At 30.3% G+C, this 21378-nt stretch overlaps 3 protein-coding genes across 4 annotated transcripts; 2 read left to right on the top strand and 1 right to left on the bottom strand.

The window, feature by feature from the left end:
- Window positions 1-1228: 1228 nt before the first annotated feature.
- On the top strand, window positions 1229-5858 carry EMB3129 (GTP-binding family protein). The gene is made up of 9 exons (XM_020383205.3): window positions 1229-1474; window positions 1606-1728; window positions 2089-2205; window positions 2889-3032; window positions 3112-3198; window positions 3957-4072; window positions 4597-4778; window positions 5045-5102; window positions 5245-5858. Exons 1-9 carry the CDS (start codon window positions 1355-1357, stop codon window positions 5366-5368), a joined length of 1071 nt encoding a protein of 356 aa, XP_020238794.1. The 5' UTR covers window positions 1229-1354; the 3' UTR covers window positions 5369-5858.
- A 621-nt stretch (window positions 5859-6479) lies between these two features.
- CYCP1;1 (cyclin p1;1) lies at window positions 6480-8914 on the bottom strand. Of its 2 annotated transcripts, XM_029268711.2 has the most exons (4): window positions 8587-8914; window positions 8208-8356; window positions 7330-7734; window positions 6480-7001 (listed from the first exon to the last, which is right to left on the bottom strand). In XM_029268711.2, exons 2-4 carry the CDS (start codon window positions 8246-8248, stop codon window positions 6746-6748), a joined length of 702 nt encoding a protein of 233 aa, XP_029124544.1. In that variant the 5' UTR covers window positions 8249-8356; window positions 8587-8914; the 3' UTR covers window positions 6480-6745. The 2 variants fall into 2 exon arrangements, with proteins under 2 accessions (XP_029124544.1, XP_020238763.1); XM_020383174.3 differs by lacking the exon at window positions 8208-8356 and having other exon boundaries at window positions 8587-8911.
- Window positions 8915-16687: 7773 nt separating this feature from the next.
- Window positions 16688-18782, top strand: LOC109817852 (GRIP/coiled-coil protein). Its single transcript, XM_020383200.3, has 6 exons — window positions 16688-16833; window positions 16917-17048; window positions 17144-17257; window positions 17593-17814; window positions 17896-18060; window positions 18385-18782. Exons 1-6 carry the CDS (start codon window positions 16780-16782, stop codon window positions 18688-18690), a joined length of 993 nt encoding a protein of 330 aa, XP_020238789.1. The 5' UTR covers window positions 16688-16779; the 3' UTR covers window positions 18691-18782.
- The last annotated feature ends 2596 nt before the right edge of the window (window positions 18783-21378 follow it).

Genomic DNA, 21378 nt, shown 5'->3' on the forward strand with positions numbered 1-21378 from the left:
TGTTAGTAGGAAATGTAACTCACCTAGCTTACTCCTACAAGTTTAGCTTAACCAGATAGACCGAAATTAATTTACAGTCAACCAACCTAGCCCAATAGATCAAGGTTGAGTTGATATTTTCTGTCAATTTAATTCCTTTTCATTTCAGTGCAACTAAACGAAGTGTTAGTGATTTCTCTACTCAATCGTTAACTTAATTTGTATTGACTAGAGTAAGGGTTGTCTTTGAATTTCCATTATGTACCGTTCAACAATAATGAGATGTAAGAATAAAATTTTCGTTCAATATGCCTTAGAAAGGGAGATTAACATGATATAAACACACCAAATGCAATTAGTTCAACCATTGATCGGAAAGATACATAATGATTATTTTACGTGGTGCTTGGTCTCAAAATGCCGTAAATGACCAAAGGAAAAAAAAGTTATTAGAAAAAACTTTCATGTCAAATGTTAAAAAAATAAAATAAATAAAGCAATGTAATTGAGCATGCTATTAATGTTGACTCACCATGCCTAAATTACCCATATATATATATATATATATATATATATATATATATATATATATATATATATATAAGCAATAACATTTAAAGAATTCAACTGCACAACCATGTTAATTAAAGTTTTCAAGGACAAACAAACAATTTACTATATAATTTCTTCTTGATAAATGCTAACAAGATACTTCACAGTCCTTTAAATTTACTTTCTTATTATTTGACATTTATTAAAAAATATAAAATTTAGCAAATTTCACATTCTATTTAATCATCGTCTTTTCTCTTTTTAACGGTGTATTAAGAGAAACGTGTTGTTAACTTCACTTTTCTTTTATAAAAATGGAACTTCATCTTAAAAAAAGTAGAACTAACTACCCTAAACCCTAAAAAAACAATACAAAGACACCATTCTTTTTATATATATTACCAAATATTCTTAAATAATTTAAAATTAAATATTAAATGATTTTATGCGATTTTTTTTTCTTGGCTATAAGAATTTTACCCGATCCACATATTATTTTTGGCTCAGTCAAGCTAATGAAATAAGTGTTTTACTTACATGAAGAAAATCCAGTCTGAAAGATTTTAGTAAGATAAAAAAAAAAGAGACCAGTTTCCTTTTATTGTGTACGCTGTTAATCCGCCAAAACTTTTTACTTCGCATGACTTTAGTTTTTTATTATACAAGATAATTTGTAATTAAACAACAGAACACAAATATTCATGTGGATAGACTATTTACTCTCAAGAGATCCCAAAGAATTATCGCAAAGAGCAGCGTGGTTGAAAATTGAAACCCAACAGAAAAACAAAGAAGGAAGAGTGAGTAGTAGCATAGCACAGTGATGAGTGTTCAATTATCAAGCTTATGGGTCCCCAATTCTCCACCAATACCCACACACTTCATTCCCAACCGTTGCAGATTCACCCCATCAGCTATCTCACCCCAATCCCCCACCATTCAGGTAACCCTTCTCCACTTTTCATTCAAGTTTTCATTTTTTCTCAATACACTTTCACGCCACGAGATTTCACGTAGTGGGGTTTGTTATTTGTTACGTGGTGCTGTTTCAAATATTCAATTTTTGTGATGCAGATAATTGGTGTGAGAGGCCCTAGTTGGAGGGATAACGGATATGAGTGCCAAGGAGAGAGTGATCATTGGAGTGACCTTGACTCTGATCTTTATCACTGGACAAAGCCATTACGCCCTGTGCAGGTGAGGTATTTATTTGTGTGCTTCCCCTCAATCTCAACTATGTAGGTCCTATTTGAGTAAATTTCTCCCAAGCACTTTTAACAGAGAAAAATAAGAAGAAAAAATAAAACAAGTTTTTCTAAAAGCTAAAATTAGTTTATACTTAACTAACTTATGAAGTTCTCTCTAGTAAGTTTCTCAAAAATCTTATTTTTTACTTTATGCACGAGTTAGTTTAAGCTTATAGATAAGCTTATTTCAATTTTCTTTCGTGTTTTTTTCTTCTAAAAGTATTTCTGAACAAGTTTGTCTAAAAGGCACGTAATGTTGTTTGTGTTATTGCAAAATTCGGGATGCTGATTCTTGTGGGATACGGGGCAGTGGTTTCCTGGTCATATAGCAAAAGCTGAAAAAGAACTGAAGGAGCAGCTCAAGTTGATGGATGTTGTGATAGAGGTGCGGGATGGACGAATTCCTATGTCCACAAGTCATCCACAGGCAAGTTCTTTCTTTGTTGTGATGTTTGTGTTTTGCTTTTATCCTCCGCACCCGTTGTTATCTTGAACTGAGAGACAATTTGGATAGATTTCTTTACACACGCTTTTAGAAGTAGAAAATGAAATGAATTGAGGAGTTAAAATGAATTAAACCACTTGCATAAGTTGAAATCAAATTATACACTTCAACTTTAAGAAAAGTTAACGAGTGAGTTCATGAAGAAGTTGACGTGTATAAATTGATTCATTTTATTTTCTTTTGTTATGAGTACTTGGTGAGAAATTTATCCAAACTAGCTATAATTGACATTAGATTGGACTTTTTTTGGTTTTCCCCACTCCTCTTCCTATTATTTAAAGCCTCAGGGGATTTTGTTTTTCATCTTGGGTTTGGTAGAAAAAATATGTACTTGTTTCTTGCAGTTCACTATTTTGGTCTTGGCTTCTTTATTTAATAGGTAATTTTTATCATAAAATATTACAGTCATTTTGAATGGTTTCTTTGTTTTATGAATAATAGTTATTCTTTGTGCCAATGTTAAAACTTTTTATGAATGTCACATAACACTTCATATTGGGACACAAAGTATTATTAAGATCCTACATGCCAGTACAATTTTAAGGCCTTAGGTCCTAGGATAATACATTCCAAGTCTTCGTCTCATGTTACTTCTGCTTTTGTAGATGGATCTATGGCTTGGAAATAGAAAGAGAATTTTGGTTTTAAATAGAGAAGACATGATATCAACTGCAGACCGCAATGCTTGGGCAGATTATTTTGCTAGGAATGGCACAAAGGTTGTCTTTTCCAATGGGCAGCTTGGAATGGTATTGAAACAAGTTTTTTTTCCTCCTATAGCTGAAGTTTCGTGTACAGGATATCTGATCATATGTTGTTAGCACACAGGGCACGATGAAGCTAGGACGGTTAGCTAAGGAATTAGCAGCAGATGTAAATGTTAAGCGTAGAGCCAAAGGATTACTTCCTCGTGCGGTGGGTTGCTCCTAACAATTGCAAACCCATCTTATATACTCTGTTGTTCATTTCCTTTTGCTAATTCTCCGGTAATAAGCCTACTTCTCTATCTCAAAGAATAAGGAAACATATCTTTTATCATAGAAAGAAATAACTGTGTGCATACCGGTGTTTTGCAACTCTGTTTCTATCTAGTAACTTAAAGGGCTACTTTGCCATCTCAAAAGAATAAGGAAAATATGTTTTGCTATAGAAAGAGAGAGCTGAATACCTTCTCGTTTTCCCAAGTCACAACTCTGTTTCTCACAACTCCTTAGTCCAGTAATTTTAAAAAGCTTTCAGTAAATTTTATAGTAATATAAAGTTTTGCTGGTTCTTTTGAGTAATTTTCATCTACAATGAAAGTTATTCAGTAAATGATATAACAAAAATATTTAGCTAATTGATTTGTGCAATTTTTCTCTAGCATTCATCTTGTATTTCTTTACCAAAAAAAAGGTGCATTATCAGGTTATCTACTAGTTTACACACTTTTACTCCCTTTTTAATGGATATAATTGAGTTTCTATGGCTAAGCTAATGTTGGAGCTTATGTAAATTATTCTTGCGTCTTTGTCTTTTGGTTCGTAATTTTATTCCAATCTTTTCTTTATTAATTTCAGTGCAATATATTTACTATAGAGATAGATCTTAAGTCGTGAATCTATGTGGAGCAAAGCTTGTCCTTTAATTGATTGCAAATTGTTGTCATTCACATGTAAATTACTGTTTAATAGGTTCGAGCTGGAATAGTTGGATACCCTAATGTTGGGAAATCATCTTTGATTAACCGTTTATTAAAGCGAAGAATGTGCCCAGCAGCTCCCAGACCAGGAGTCACAAGAGAATTGAAGTAGGTTATTCATTTTTTCGCTAAATATTCTTTTTTTGAGAAATTGAAACTATGTAATAAATGGAAGCAGTTTTTTTTTTTAATTTATTTGTTCATAAATTTATTTGTATTATGTTTAACTTGTTACTTGAACTAATGTCAGTACTTTTAAGATTGTACTTTGTCTGTTCTTGATTCTGAATACGCCAATGATGTCATAGGAAACCCCCTGTGACAACTAAAATGACAAATATTTGAATGGGCTTCAAATCTAATGGATTCAACCTGTCTCCTGAATTTCATCAGAAAGATTTATATCCCAAATGTTGAAAATTATTATATTGCTCTCAATAGAGGAAAGTGTTTATGTTGCCACATTCTGTTCAAGTGCTACTAGTGTCAAAAACAGTTTCCTGCAAAATTATATCACAATTAATTTGCTCCGACTAAGTCTAAGCTCAAACAAGAAATAGTAGTGGATCGCAGGATCTCTCATGACACATACTGAATATGTAATTTGTCTCATTTCCTCCTTAATGTGAAAGGTGGGTTCGTTTCGGGAAAGATCTTGAACTGCTGGATTCTCCTGGGATACTCCCGATGCGAATCAGTGATCAGTCAGCTGCTATAAAACTTGCCATATGTGATGACATTGGAGAGAGGTCCTATGATGTGACCGATGTTGCTGCAGTTCTTGTGCAGATGCTCACAAAACTTCCCATAGTAGGTATGTGTCATGACATGCAGCCAAAGTGGCATCATATTTTGGTTAAGAAAAAGTGTTAGACCTGAGAATGGGTGGGTTTCTTTTTCATGGTACCTTGTTTAGGATATCAATGTCAAAAATTTTGCTGGCATTTTGCATGACGCATTTTGTTTTTCCAACATGTGTTTTGTAGTTTATGAAGTAGTCTGGGTTGGGGTTGACATTACATTGTTTGATCTCCCTTCCCCCTCTTCAGATTCATAATACTCGGTTGTTGTTGAATGCAGGGAGAGATGCTCTTTGTAAACGATACAAGATTGATGTAGATAATCAATGTGGTAAAATGTATGTGCTCTTTTTATAAAATTCTTTTGTTGCATTAATTTATGTGTCTTGCATTTAGAGGTCAGAAGTTCTAATGTCTCTTCATATTTTTAAGTAGTATTTTCTTAATTTGTTATCATGTATTTTGTTTACTAAATTGCAGATTCATAGAGAAGCTTTCTGTTCAACTATTTAATGGAGATGTTCATCAAGCAGCATTCCGTGTCCTAGCAGATTTTAGAAAAGGTAAGTTTGGTTGGACTGCACTGGAGAGGCCTCCTAGGTGAATGCAAATATTTGGTTTTAAAAGCAGAATTCTGCAAAGCTTGAAGCGAAAATTATGCTAGAGTGCTCCTGGAACTGACTGCAGAAGACAACTCCACATGGTGTTAGATGAATGTGGATATTGTGATTATGAATGGCATTATGGAAGAGAAAAGTGAATGTTCCCACAAGACAAAACCTTCGGACTTGAGGCACACGAAACAAAGGATTTGAAGCCATGGACGCTTCCTGTTATTGCCATGTAATTTGGTCTCATGCATCTCTGTGTCTTTATACAACTAGTGTGTGCCATGGAATGGGAGTTCATATGCATCATGCATATGTAGTATATATTTAATTGTTATAGTGAGATGTTTCTTAAAATTAGGGCTGATGCTTGTTGCACTTTCGGATGGTCTTTTAACTTTTAACTCATTGTTAAAACAGATAAACATGATTGATCCGCATAAATAAGATGGTAAGACGATTCAATAGAGGAAGTTACTTGTACTACCTGATCTTGCCACAACTATGGGGTGATGTCTCCTTTGATCATTGTTACGGCAAGAATTTCTCCTTCAGTGGATCATAGTACTGATGATGGATTTAAGATTGATAAACTGACACTAATTATACACCTTTTAAGTAAGATGTGAGACTATGGTTTTAGATGATGAATCGGATGAATGTTATTGGACTTGGATGCAATGGGAATCTAATTGTCTATTGTTCATTTTCATTCTTAAGCGGATACTTTAAGCCACCCACATTTTTATATTTGATGATTCTTTGTTTAAACCTCGAGAAAAGAATAAAAGCATACCGTGACCTTTTAGCTGCATAAGAAGCTTGAGATGGGGGAAAAGAGGATAACAAGTTGGAATGTCTATATGAATGATATATATACTGTCTTTGGATTTTGAGATTCTGAGAAAGTGCCACTTATTAACAGTTTTGTGTCATCAATAAGTTATTTACAAATCTGTTTACAAGTTTGAAAAACTTTTAAGACTTTCTCTACTAAAAAAAAATTAATAGAAATTTTTTTAAAAATACTTCTAATTTGTATTTTAAATAGACTCTATATAGATTTTATTCTATCCCATGTTTGGGTAAGACCATAATAACAGGTACTAGAACGAATTGTAAGTGATAAAATTTCATCACAATCTCTATCCGGTTACAAGCTTGCAATTACAAACGGGAGACAAAACAAAAAACAGAATAAAACTACAAAGAAAGCACCACCAATCACTACAATCCGTAAAAAAAAATGGTTGAATTTCCAATGGGGAGTATACAACAATCTTTTCTCTCTTTTTTTCTTCTTTGAAACACTTCAAATTTCATTTTCTCGTTTACTTGTGGAACAGCAATATTACAATGATGCTGGCACATTTTCATCTTGCAATTGTGGAAGCACATGTAGGATCATCTTTGTTTGACCAACTTTCTTTAATTCGACACGCCTGCATTGGCCTTTCGATTTGGACTGCTTCCGTGGCTTCCTTCTCCAATTGCCTACAATATCTTCCAAACGTGTCTATACTAACCTGAAGTCTAAAATCTATACCAAACAGAAAGCTCATCTCCAACCTGTTTAATTCAGATGTGCTTACTCCTCCAACTTTTGCATAGTAAGCATTGTTGTAGAATCTGCAAAACAAATAGGAAAACAGCTTCAGCTGAATAAAAAAAAATATATAGATAATGACAGCTACTCAAAATGGTAAAAGTATGAGAAACTATATCATTTCCTTTAAATCATCCTTTTGTCAAATATATCATTGATTCAGCATAATGCAACACTGGTAAGGTTGTTATTGTTATAACTAAACCAGTTCTATTATTAACTGTCACCATATATGCCCCACAAAATAGATAAGTTTTACAAATAGCATCAACATATCCACCAGAGATACATAACCCAGACAACAACAGTGAGATGTTACATGAGTTTTTTCAAATCAAAACTTGCACTTACGCGTCATCCATAAACTTTGCTGCTAGCATAATGCTTGTTATCAGAAGCCGGTGAACATTGAGTGAAGTCAAATTGATTTCTGTGTGCTGAATATATCTATCCACATATATGTGTGCCACAACAAAGCAGGAAGGGCTACAACCTGAGTACTTGAAGATACGATCAATATACTTTCGAACACTCAAGGTAGGAGCTCTTAAACCGTGAAATACTGTAAGAACATCTTCCATGTGCTTTGCCTCCAATAGCGTTTCATTTCTCTGAACTAATCTCTCGAGAAGTGAAGAGAGGAGTGTCAAAACTCGAGGAACTCCAACACCTTTATCTGATTCCTTAAGCCCCAGGGAAAGGTATATATCTGAGCTCACATCCTCAGTTTCAAGAGCAAGACTCCCCATATCCAAACTGAAACGGAAATGGACAAATATCAGTAGGATATTCCTAATTGAAATTCACTTTTTAAAGCACTTTTGGAAGAACATGTTAACAGTCTCCATGTTAAAAAGCTTAAGCTGTTTAATAACAAGTGGTTAGAACAAACGAAATATCACCAAGTCACGTGAAACTCTAAATAGAAGTTATTTCCCACATCTCTCTGATCTGAGGTACAAGTATAAAATTTCTAATCCTATAATCTCAGTGATGAAAGATAACTTCATTTTTGGTTAGATCTGAACAACCCCCTTAATCGGGTATCCAGCATGAGCACCCTAAAACCGTGATATTACCTAGATCTCGAGTCCCCTTGTCCCAAACCACGAACCAAAATCAAGAACTCCACTCCAATCCACTCAAACAAATTTTCTGTTTCCCTAAAGTACGACCTCCCAACAAAAATTAACAATTATCCCACTCACCAACAAGAGAAAAACACATACCCAATTTTCTCATTGCTGTTGTCTCTGCATATGAGCCCCATCCAGATCTCAAAGTGACCAACTTTACTTCCACCCCGCCACCCCAGAAGTTAGAGCGCAAAGATTGCCGCAAATTTCGCAATAAAGACAAAACTTTTGGGTTGTGTCAGCTAAACACACCCCACACAATCCACCCCCAGAAAACCAAAGAGAGAGACATAGAAAGAAAGAAGGAAGAACAGAAGATCACTTAGCCTAACCAACAAAATCAACCAGAAACAAAGTTTTTTTTAAAAAAAAAAGAAAAAGAAATAACAAACTCCCCACAAAAGAAAAAGAAAAGAAAAAACAACCTATCCTGCAAGAGCAATGCAAGTGGTGAGAAAGATGTGAAACTCACAAAATTAAGAAGTACTAAGGGATAGCGTTGTGGTTGTTGTTGTACATAAGGGTGAGGCAGGGAAACAGTAGTGTTGTGAACACGGATAAATCATGTCTGTCTCCCCAACCACACGGAATCCACCATCCTCTGTGCACACCAACAGCAACAGCAACAGTTGATAATGTGTTGTGTCTGCCAATGATGTCTTGTTCTTCACAAGCTGCTGCTGCTGCTGCTGCTTTAACTCCCACATAAAGGATTTCTTCCTTTCCCTTTAATTCATCTCTCAACTTCCTTCTTTTCTCAATAGATAGCGTCTGTTATGTATTTCACCTCTTTCATATCATGCCAAAAATATGTATCAATACCATTCATCTTCCTGTAAACTCTTTTTACTATTTTAAATTATACTCTTCCTACTAACTTTCTAGTCTTTTCTTTTAATCTAAAAATAATTAGCATTTTTAAATTTTTAAATTTAACCCATATTTATTTAATTATACTCCTATTTAATAAATATTATTTTATTAATCGATATTATAAATACTTAAAATTAAAAATACCAAACTATTAAACTTATTTTATATTCCTAAAAGAAATAATCTTATAAAATGAAATTAATTCCTTTTGAATAATTTCTGATTTTAGTATTTTACTTTTATAAATTTCTTATTTTATTTTGTGACTTCACGTAACTAAATTTACTCTATTCCATTTTTTAATAATAACAAAAATAAATAAAATAATGATTTTTTTTTCTTCATCTTTTACTCTTTTTTTTCCGATAAAGAAGTCAAAAATAAAAAATATAAAGGGTTACAAGATTAAAATGGCAGTATCGTGTTCAATGCTAAAGTGGATGCCAAAACTGACCACTGAATCTATAAAACTGCTGCAAAGATACTCCTTTGTTCTTTATGAAAAGGAATAAGTAATAATATTAGTTATGCATAAATAACTTGTACGCATGTTTTTTCTTATCATGAACTTATAAATATTATTGGTTTAATAAAGATGACACAAAATATAAAATAAAATAAAATAAATAAAATAGCTAGCATGAGCCCTTTAAATGAGATCCACACACAAAAAAGAAGAAACGGTGTTTATGGGTTTTATGGCTACAGTGAAGAATGGAACAAGCATGTGCTAGTAGTCATGTCACATTAAAGAAACTAACTTTATACGTGATTTTTTTTCCATTGTTAAAGCACCGCAATCAAAATATAAAACTTATTTACAGGTATATGATTTTTCTTTCAAATTTTATTTGATTGTGATGGGTATGGAATTATCCCCATTCTTTAGTGGAATTTGAATACAAAGGTTCTCAAAATTTAATGTTTGCGTATAGCAGACAAAAGTATCTGTGTCGTGAAAGGTTTTATATTCTCTTACAAAAATATAAATTAAGAATTTAATTTTGATAAATTTTCTCTTCTCTCATCCCTTGCCAAATCTATCTTAGATAAATTTTGTATTTTTTTGAAAAAATAAATTCACATGATAAGTTAACGAAATTTCGTAAGGAATCTTCAATCTTTCTCTCTCCTTTTTATTTATTTATTTATTTTTGGCGTCAAGATCATGATCTACTATAAATTACGCCGCAAGATAGGGCATAGTTAGTGGGTCATTAGTCATTATAGATAGTGATTAGTAATAAGAATTACGATAAAGATTTAAGAGATTGTAGCTTAAGGTGGGGACTACGTGTATGGTATTGTCATTGAAACCATGATCAATGAATCCCTTATGAGTCACACTAAAATATTTGGTTTTTCTTTGTTGCGCACTTAACTTATTTTTTGCTACTTTGGACCGCGCTTATGGAAAAAAAAAATATTACTTTCTCTCTCCTACTAATTCTTCTTCTTATATATAATTTTCTTTTTCCCTTTACTTGTGAAAATAGTCTCGAATATGCATGCATTTGGGTGGTTGTTCAATCGCTCTTTATTCTTTAGTTTGATGGATTCATCTGTATTTGATATATATCACGAGTTTTTTTTTTTGAAAAAAAGAAAAACATTTCGTGTTACGTCGAAGTACTGTTTTCCTTTGACATCCATTTAGGTAACGACACTAACGATTTTGAAATGTAAATTTTCATGGGAAGAAAGTGATGTTGTTTCTCCATTAAAATCTCAAATTATGGGTGGTGATGTATCGATCATAAAAATACACCACTTAGTAAATGTTTGAAAAATAATTGATAAAAAATAAAATTTTGTAAGTCATAGTCCTTGCTTTTAAGAAGAGTCTTGACCTACCGTTTCTCTGAATTTGCCACCATATACAATTGAGGAGGACACCTAGTGATCTGGAAATGACAACGCTGAACCCATCATAACCATATTAAATAATAAAAATTTGTTTGGTAGAAGGTGATCCAAACATTTTTAATTAATATTTTTCAATTGTTCAATCATTGAAATTCGGTTCATGTTTAAAATATATAGTCAAATCATTTTATATTTTCTATCTGTGTGGCAGGAGAATATAAATGGGTCGTTTCCATATTGAGTTTTCAGATGCTCAAGGGACGGACAGGGAAAAGGAGAAATTCAATGGAGAAGAGAGGAGAGGGAAAAAAAATATAGACCCTTTGTTAGTTTGTTTACTTCAAGAGAATAAGGATGGAAGAATGATCCATTCTTTAGTTAAATAAAGCAAGAGAAAAAAAGTATATAAATGCTTATTATATACTACTTTATTATTATTAATGGACGAGGGGTGAGGATTTCAACTAATTTAGTGATTGCTAAAATTAAAATTAATTGGCAAACTTAGCATTGATTGCTTTCGAATGAAACTCGATGTCAAGCTAAATTTGGGTGTGCAAACATAATATTGAGAGAAATCGAATATACTATTAATTACACAGTAGTAAACTGAGTTCATTGAGACAAACATGAGTTTAAGGAGTTTAGATAGTAAATCAAACATAACAATTACTAGTTAAAAAAAATATGAACGACAGCCTTCTCTCTTTTTTTAATTTCTTCAAATTTATTTATTTAAACATTCACATAAAAAAATATTCTCTTCAATATATTAGAAGAGAATAATCAATAAATATTTATAAAAAAAAGTTTTGTTGTGAATAATAATCATATTTATTTTAAATACAATTATTTCATATAAAACGTGTAAATAAACAAACACAAAGAGAGAGAGAAATACGTTAGGAAGATATCCTTAATCCTCGTTTTGCCCTCTTTTGTTTAATTTTTTTTTGAAAAAAAAGTAAAATTATTAAAATTCTCATATTAATAATGGTCGTGAATAATAAGATTCTCTCCATTTCACCAAAAATTGTCATGCAAAATGAAGAAATAAGTCTAAAAGTAAGTATTATATTTAGTTAATTTTTTAATATAATATTAATTTTTATGCAAAAAATAATATTAATTGCTTCTTTTTAATTTATATTCCTTAATAATATTTTTTAAAAGGTGTTGTATTACATTATTTTTAATAAAGACATTAATAACAAGATTAATTTTATAAAATTATTATTTTATTTATTTATTAACTTTTTTATTTATGTAAAAAATTTATAAATACACTTATCATAGAATGAAAAAAGAAAACTAACATTTATTCAGATAAATAGTAACTAGTTGTATCTTATAACTAAATTATTTGATATTATTAAGTTTTATGGTTTTAAAAAAAAAATAAAACGGAAGAAGTGGTAAAGTAAATACATAATGTAGTCTTGCATGCTAAATTGAATTTGGTATGTCCTCCCTCCCCTCCCCAATGTCTCCATTTTAAACTTTGGCTTATTGAATTAATGAATTCGTTTGAGAGGCTATATATATATATATATATGTGTGTCTTGGTTAATGGTTATGGTTACAAATATTGACATGTGAACTTTCTTTCATCTCATATTTATGTCTCATCATGTGTCATGTGAATCTGGCTGCAATAGTTGGTGCAACAGAAACATCAACCACAGCTACACATGCTAACTCCTAATTTTAATTAGGGTTGCATTCGCATTGCATATATATATCCTTCAACAACAAATATTCATTACATTCTTTCTCTCAAAATATAAAGAAATTGATTTGAATATTCAATATCAGTGGTTGGTTTATAACCTGTGAAAATAAAAATAAAAATAATAATAAGCAATTGAAAATAGACAAGTGTATTAACAGGATGGTTAAAATTTAAGCTTTAGATCCACTAAAAAAATTGTTTGTTTTTAGTTTTCATAAAATAAAAAAGGCTCATATAATGTCAAAAAGGTTTCATATGTTTGCGAAAATTGTTCTTATATGTTTAAAAAAAAAGTCAACATAATCATGTATACCTTTCTAATTTAAAGAAAAATGGTAGATAAGAGAACATATTTTTTTTTAATATAAAATGGTAGATAAGATACTATATTCTCATAATTATTGTTAAAATTTAATAATGTTTGATTTGGTTCAAGATTTTACTTGTCAAATTGAGGATCAGTAAAAATTGATCAAAGATAATTTTTTGTAATATAAAATAATAGATAAAATATAATATTTTCATAACTATTGTCTATTTAATGATTAATTAAAGCTTGATAACGTCTGATTTAACCCAAAACTTTACTTGTTGAATCGAGGATAAGCAGAAATTAATCAAAAAAATTTATTTTACTTCTGACATTAAAAAGATCTTCTTAAATAAATATATTTATTAAAGTAAGATTTTAATGATAGCGTAAAATGTCAAATTTATATTATAAATGATACAAATTTGAATTAAAAAACCATCTGCATCAACCCACAATATACATGATTTTTGTTTTGCACTTTTATCTTTAATTTAATTAATATAATAATTATAGACAAAGTAGAGAAATATAACTAGTTAAACTAGGAAGGATATAAATTTAGTGGCAACAATTTTTCGCCAAATGCAAACAGACAAGAGCGGGACTATTCATGAGATTGCACCCGTCACAGCAAAACTTTTATTTTTTAAACGTAATTTTCCTATCATGCATAGATATTTGAATGAAGGTATATTTAATTTCAGATTGGAATTTTTCCTTTTCACGGTAACAAATTCACGTATATACACAAATAACAAATTAAAATCGTTAAATGGAGAATTTTAATTTTAATTTCGATTTTGTCACCTAAATAACCTATCTTTCAATATAGACAAATGTATATATATAAATTCATGTCCAGATGTGAGACTATCAACAAGAAGAGGTTTTGATTGTTGACACTTGACAGTTGACACATAAAAGAGAGAAGGAGAAGCATGGCATGTAGCTGGCAATGTGTCGGTGCTCAAACTACAAGCATAAGGTGGTTCCTTCTGTTATCCATATCAAATATTCCAACCAACCTTCCATTTTATGTATTTCACATTTTAGTAATGTCCAAAAGCAGAAAAATCAAACACTTGGATTTTTTTTGGTTTAAATTATTATGTTATGATCATAATTTAGACAAGGAGAAAAGGCTTACATAACATTCTGTCGGTACCGACGATTGGATATTAGGTGTATGAATTGTGAATTATAGATATCATCTCGTATAATAGTCATATTCACCTAATTAAAATTATTGTCACTCATGTCACTTGTTTAATAAAATCAAACTATATAATACTCGGAAAGGAGTAAGTAAATACGTAAATTTTAATTTAGTCATTGAAAAACTTCTATAATATTTTTGGTATGTTTTTTGTATCATGACACATAAGCATAATAGGATAAATCAACTTAGAATATTATAGTTGATTAGATAAGAAACGTAAATATTATATTAATCTTTGCATTCTACTTAATATAAGACTCAACATTCTTACTTTATTCGACAAGCAACGTCTACAATTACTTATATTTCTTTAAGAGTTTCATTTACTAGTTGGTATTTGTCAATATTGTATCTTAATTCAATTTATAGGTAATCTTTTTCTAAGTAACTCTTAAAGAAAAATACCAATTGTTATAAGTAATCGATCTTTTAAATATGCAAAAGATGATTTGTACAAACTCTCGTATTAATTTAACTAAAAATATATTTAACTTATTTATAAGCTAATTTTAATTTGTGGATAAGTTTATTTCAATTTTTTCTATTTTTATTTCTATAAATATTTATGAAGAAATTTATCTAAACAAACATTTAACATAGTTATAAGTGTTTGTCAAGAATAAAATTGATTAGTTTGGATAATTTTTTTATAAAAATTTATAGGAAAAATAAAAATTAAGTTAAAATTAACTTCTACGAGTTTAAAAAAAAGCTAGTTTTTAAAGAAGTTAGTATGAGAAAAATTATACAAATTATCATACATAATTTAATTTTAGTGTTTTAGATATAAAAAAATTAAAATAATTCTGAAAAAAATTGTGCTGAATAGAGAAAAAATTATAGAGAGCAATGTAAAAATTTAAGCCCATCTCTTTAGCTTGTAGGTAATCATTATGGTTCATGATATATACACCTCCTTTTTTCTAATAAGTACACCTCTTTTAAAAAAAAATTAAAAAATTAAAATTTTAAAATTTTTTTATTTTTTTTATTTTTATTTTTTAATTTTACACTTACAACATTTAATTTAGTACTTTTTTTTATACATTTTCTTCACTTTACTTATTTTGATAAATAATTTTAATTCTTTTGGTTTTACATTGCTCTCCCCCATCTTCTTTCAGTTTTCTTGCTCTTATCTCCTCTCTTCCTGCTTTTAGTTTTCACACACATGTAAAATGTATAACTATTTTTCAATAATATTATAGGTGTGTGTGATTTTCTCGATAATAAATAAAAATTTAGAAGAAGACAAAATGATGTATGTGAAAACTAAAAGAAAAAAAAATATGTAAAAAAAATAACAGATTAAAAATTGGAGATATAAAATTAGAAGAAAAAAATACAGATATTTTATAATTTTTTTAAAAAAATAAAGGAGGTGTACTTATTAAAAAAAGGAGGTGTATATATCATGAGCCAATCATTATTTATTGGAGAAGGCAGACATTTAATCCTGCCATTATATTGTTAAGCACTCTTCTACGTCATCCCAAACTTAATGCTATTTCTACGATGCACAACCCTTGTGTTCAAATCAAGCCCAAATCCAATTCTCAATGAGGGCCCATCAAAGATTTATTCAATTATAGTTTTAGTAAAAGACTCTTAAATAATAATAATAATAAACTAAACACACTAAAATGTTAAATTATGGAAAACACTTATAATTAATTGCAATTTCCACAAAAAACAAATGACCAATGACGGTTGAAATTTATTGATAATGAAAAATTATCAGGAATGATTATTTTCAAACGGTTGATTCATAATTAAATTTTAGTTGAAAATACGCATGTTAGAAAAAGAAAAAAAAATTGATAGTAAAAATGAGGACATCGGTTATCTTGATTATCTAACTATCATATCTTTGGATAAACTCCTTCAAAGAAAAAAAAAATGAAATAAAAATCAAATAAGTTTTTTAAAAAATTAAAATTAAATTATACATATTGTTAATTTTAATTAAAAATTCTCCAGAATCCATAGACCTAGTAAATAGTAATGATACGGTGTATCGAGAAGTTTAAAATAATATTAATCACAACTTTTTTAGTTATCTTATTTATTTATTTTTTAAATAATTTATACATTTATTATAAACGAGAAAGAAATAATAATAAATATCATATTAGAAAATCAAAATATTTTTAATACAAAAATATTAAATACATTTATTAATTTATGTATTATCTTTTAAAATAGGTAAATGTAGACAATTGAGCGTGTGAATTAAGAGTATATACCCTCTTTCACACTAAATTTTTCGACTGCGAGAGAGATAAATACATATTAATATATAACTTTTGTTTGTAATTATCCATCTATTAAATTAATTAAAAAATATATAAATAATTTGAAAGTCAGAATAGAAAAATACACTGGTGTATCCTTTGTTTAAATCATTAAATACCTTGATTAATCTAATATAGATAATGTAAATCTAAATGGAAATGTAATAAACATGTACAGTAAGTAGTGTGTGGGGAAGGTGAAAGACTTTTAACATTGGAGTCAAAAAGTCAAACAAGCTTCCAATTTGGTTTCCGAACGTTACCTATATACTCAATACTCAAACTCATCTATTTAAATTAAATCCTCAGATTACCTTTTTCAAACTAGCCGTTAACTTCGATCTTCCTTACTCATCTCTCTCTTTTCCATGGCTACCTCGTTGGAGACACCCTCTTCTCCTCTTTGCCTCCACCATAACCAGGTTTCTCCTCGCTCTTAACCTTAAAAAATGTTTTTTTGTTGTTGTTATGTTTTGTTTCTCAAGTGTTGCTTTTGTCATGACAGGAGGGCACTATGGGTTCTTCTCCTCTGTTCAGCCCCTCCTCTGATAAACGTTTCTGGAGCAATCTCAGGAGCAGAATCGACACGCTTCTTGATGCTTCTCAACCCAAAACCTCAACTCACTCTCCTCCTACGGTTACCATCTTTTTCATTTTTAATTATGAGAATTCAATTCACTTCCCCGAGATCTAAATTAATTAGTTACGGCATTTTTATTTTTATTTCTGTAGATTGTGCGAGGCAACAACCGATTGAAGGAAGATTCTATGTTACTGATGAGAGGGTTTGACTCAGTTGCTCACACACTCTCTCTCTTGTCTAACAATTTGGACAATGCCCTACAGGTATGTATGTCTACAACTATGAATTTGGAACTTGTTCTGTCAAATCACAATTTGGGTTTGTTTGGATAAACTTTTCTAGAAATAGATCAGAAAATTCAAATGAGCTTTTTCTTAAGATAATACCTAAAACTAGCTTATGTATTTAGTAAAAAAATAAGATTTTGGAGAGGCAAATAGGAGTGATTCTAGAGAAGTTTACCGAAATAAACCTTATGAATAGATATAAAAACAATTGATGATTTGTCGTTCCTGTGGATTTTAATGAAAAGATTACTGCAATTGAATGACGACCCCTTGATGTTGAATTGAATTTGTTGCTGTTTATTTTTCCACAGGGTGCCAGAGAATTGGCCAATCCACCCACGTTAACTGACATATTTCACAGCAAAATCGATAAGGTAGAAAACAAAGAGGATTCGGGAGAGAAACAGAAGGAGTCGAAGCAAGGAATGAAAAGGAAACTTGATAGCAATGATGTCTCTGAAGAAAATGCCCTTGACTCACAAAAGGAGGATGGGAAAAAAGTGATGGATAGGAACATGAAGAAAGCAAAAAATGTTGGTGTTTGTTTCTACCAACTGTTAGTGAGTTGGTTTGCTCAAGTTTCCAGCTAATTGTTATTTATTTGCACATTACAGCTTGCAGTTTCAATGGCAACGAAAGCAGCTTCACTAGCAAGGGAATTGAAGTCTCTTAAATCAGATCTATGTTTTATGCAAGAGAGGTGTGGTTTGCTTGAAGAGGAGAACAGGAGACTTCGTGATGGATTTGCAAAAGGAGTTAGACCTGAAGAAGATGATCTGGTAAGGGAATTATCATATAAATCATGCCATTGCCTTGATAAATTAGAAAAGGAGTAAATAGTATATGCACAGAATGTATAAGAGAATTTCGTACTTTATGGTACCAAGTTTATTGCCATGTAAAATTAGAAAATGAAAAAATAGTATATATATAAAGAAAATTTACAAGTTATGGTAAATTTGTTGATTTTTACTATAATTATCTTAAAAAGTCATACATGTCCTAATTTTTAGTGGTTGAAACTTAAAATTGTACACTGTTGCATAGAAATTAAACTCTTGCTAAATGTATATACATAACACAAACTAATGTTGTGGTTGCAGGTGAGGCTTCAGCTGGAAGCACTTCTTGCTGAGAAGTCCAGACTGGCCAATGAAAATGCAAACCTGGTCAGAGAAAATCAATGCCTTCATCAGCTTGTGGAGTACCACCAACTTGCCTCTCAGGATCTCTCTGAGTCTTATGAGGATGCTATCCAGGGAATGTACTTAGATTTCTCGTCTCCGCCGCCAACAATTGCTGAAGAGACAAGGGATGAAGATGGTGATGATGATGAAAATAGAGAACCACACACACCCAGGAACGATATCTGCAAATTTTCTGCCTCACTTGATGATGGAGAAGAGTAAGCCAAAGTATTAGGCACCATCATAACACCCCATGTAATGATGCTGCAAATATTCCTCACTTACACCAAAAATAAATTACTTTCTGATATAAATATGGTGCCCACTACTGTTCATAATTATTTATTTATGCTCGAAATAATGTGATAATCACTCTTGAAATAATGAATTATGAATCAAACTCTAACTAGTAAATATAACTATTTACCATATATATGCTCCCTCTTTTCGGCTTGAGGGTTTCTTTGATTGATTTAAAAGTAGTACTGATAATCTAAGTGATGGAAAATGGACCAAGGGAAAGAAGTAACAGATTGTAAATACCAAGAGCCAACAGCTGCAACAGTCACTTGACAGCCGGAAACAGATTGAATATCATTTGCTTTGTTAATTGATTTCATTTAAACACATCCATGCTGTCCATGCGATCTGAGCTACTTAATATAGTGTTTGGCAATGTGCACAGTTGCAACACATCCATGCCAATGTCAAAACCAACACTTTCCTCTTCCTCTATGATTTAATACCTCTCCATCTCAAGTTGCTCAAGGATGCTAAGGAAACATACAAGGAGAAGAACTACATGCATGTGATATATCCACCTAATAATTTCCTATGAAACATTGACACATTTATAGAATATTATGTTAATGTGTTCAACACTATTTGAACATGACATTTGTCAAACACATTTCAGATATGCATATGATACTTTTTCACCATATCATAATTAAACATGATTTTTTTTTTGTTAGACACATCTTTGACATAACTTGAAGACTTCTCTTACATAACTTGGACATACAAGTCAAGAGAGTAAGCTGATACATATTTTTAACTAAAAACTTATTCAATATTCCTATTATAAAAAAAATAAATAAGTAAATTTTATAAATATTACGGTGCTCATAAAATTATTATTATTATTATTTTTTTTTTTTGTGATTCTCATTTTCATAAGAATAATTGGTTATTTTAACTTTTAAGATATATGATTCATCTTCTAATAGCCATAATTATGTAAAAATAATAAAGCTTAACAACTTTGAAGATAAATATATAAATTTTAGTTTTCAACTTAGATTTTTGTCATAATTATATTTTGGACATTAATCATGTTTTAATATCTATATTGTGTTTCGTATCCACATGAGAGTTAGTGCTTCATAAACCCTAATTATAAAAGTCATAATTATGTAAAAATAATACAGCTTAACAACTTTGAAAGTAAATATATAAATTTTAATTTTTAACTTAGATTTTTTTCATAATTATATTTTGGACATTAATCGTGTTTTAATATCTATATCCTATTTAGTATTCACATAGGAGTTAGTGCTTCATAAACAATTTCTACGGTTTCAATTGTTAAGTGATGTAGGAGTTTATTGGAGTTTGTTTTTGCAATCTTTGGAAGAAAAAAAAAAAGCCCATTGTGACTCCTTATTGTCTAGGAAGGGATGAAGCTTTTCGGTTCACAATTAACCTTCAACAAATCAAGATAGATGTACGTGTAGTTTAGTGCATTTATAAGAAAACATGGAGCAATTATAAGAAAAAACTTGAGTCTTATATCAATTTCAAAATAGAGTATATAATTGAAAGATAATTCTTTTTTTACAAACTAATTTTGTTAAATTAAGTTATAAAAAAAAAAAGTTAATTCTGAACCCATATTCTAGCATGATATTACCAAAGTGGCTTCTAAATCTATTTTTATCACTTTGCTTTGTTATGTTTTGCTGCATTAATCCTTGTTTGTCGATGGAGCTCTTTCTCTTTAGAAAGACGTATTAGTTGATGGTGTATAAGTTAGATCAAATTTTCCCTTTAAAACCACCGCTCAAATAAAATCTAGTTAATTGATTATTTTATTCGAATACGTAAAGCACAGAAGTAATACCAAAAGGCAAGCATCGTTGGATAAATTTAATTTGCTTATATACCTCAGTTATTTAGGAGTCTTCTCATTTAACTATTTCACACATCTATAAATTTAATAAAACTTGTCATAATTATTTTTAAAAAAAATCATCACATTAGGAATTTGCTGTTGAGAAGCTTTTATAAACTAAAAGCTATTACAAACTGGATCTAATATTTGCCATATTTATGCTAAACTCTTATATAAGTTGAAAAAAAAGAAGAAAAAAGCGATCTTTTACCAGTAAAAAAAATGTAATTTTGTTGAGATAATAATCACCTTTTGGAAGTAAAAAAAAATGTTTAAAACTCATAATTTAAAGACTCTTTTGCCACCTCACACTCTCTCACTCATTATTAAATAAATAAACATCTCATTTTACATTTGTGAGATAGCTCATCAACTTACCAAACACTTTCAGCCTATAGCTTTTAAATTATCAACAAACTTGTAAACTTTCATATAGTTTATAAGTTAATTTTACTATACACATCTTAAAAAAGCTTGTTTGTGGATCCACACACGCCGCAACTAAACGAACCATTCATGGGCCTTGACCCATATACCTAGACTTATTAAAAAAAAAAAAAGGACGAGAGAGGTGGTTCAAATTTAGCAATAACCTCACTTCATGAAAAGCACGAGGCATCTAACCAACGATGACAGAAAAATCCGTGTATCACATTATCGCTTAACATATTTATAAGGATCTAAAACACATTAAAAAGTTGAGAGAAATGGATGAATTTAATGAGTTAAATGAGAGA

The sequence above is a fragment of the Cajanus cajan genome, chromosome 6 (genome assembly GCF_000230855.2).
Source record: "Cajanus cajan strain Asha chromosome 6, NIPB_CcT2T_4, whole genome shotgun sequence".
Classification (NCBI taxonomy): Eukaryota; Viridiplantae; Streptophyta; class Magnoliopsida; order Fabales; family Fabaceae; genus Cajanus; species Cajanus cajan.

What these genes read in the sequence shown, in the direction of transcription:
- EMB3129 (XM_020383205.3), top strand. Translation starts at nt 1,355, where the DNA reads ATGAGTGTTCAATTATCAAGCTTATGGGTCCCCAATTCTCCACCAATA. An exon ending in CCAATGGGCAGCTTGGAATG is followed by an intron (nt 3,033 to 3,111) that starts GTATTGAAACAA and finishes GTTAGCACACAG; the next exon opens with GGCACGATGAAGCTAGGACG. An exon ending in AAGGATTACTTCCTCGTGCG is followed by an intron (nt 3,199 to 3,956) that starts GTGGGTTGCTCC and finishes ACTGTTTAATAG; the next exon opens with GTTCGAGCTGGAATAGTTGG.
- LOC109817852 (XM_020383200.3), top strand. Translation starts at nt 16,780, where the DNA reads ATGGCTACCTCGTTGGAGACACCCTCTTCTCCTCTTTGCCTCCACCAT. An exon ending in TTTGCCTCCACCATAACCAG is followed by an intron (nt 16,834 to 16,916) that starts GTTTCTCCTCGC and finishes TTGTCATGACAG; the next exon opens with GAGGGCACTATGGGTTCTTC. An exon ending in GACCTGAAGAAGATGATCTG is followed by an intron (nt 18,061 to 18,384) that starts GTAAGGGAATTA and finishes TTGTGGTTGCAG; the next exon opens with GTGAGGCTTCAGCTGGAAGC.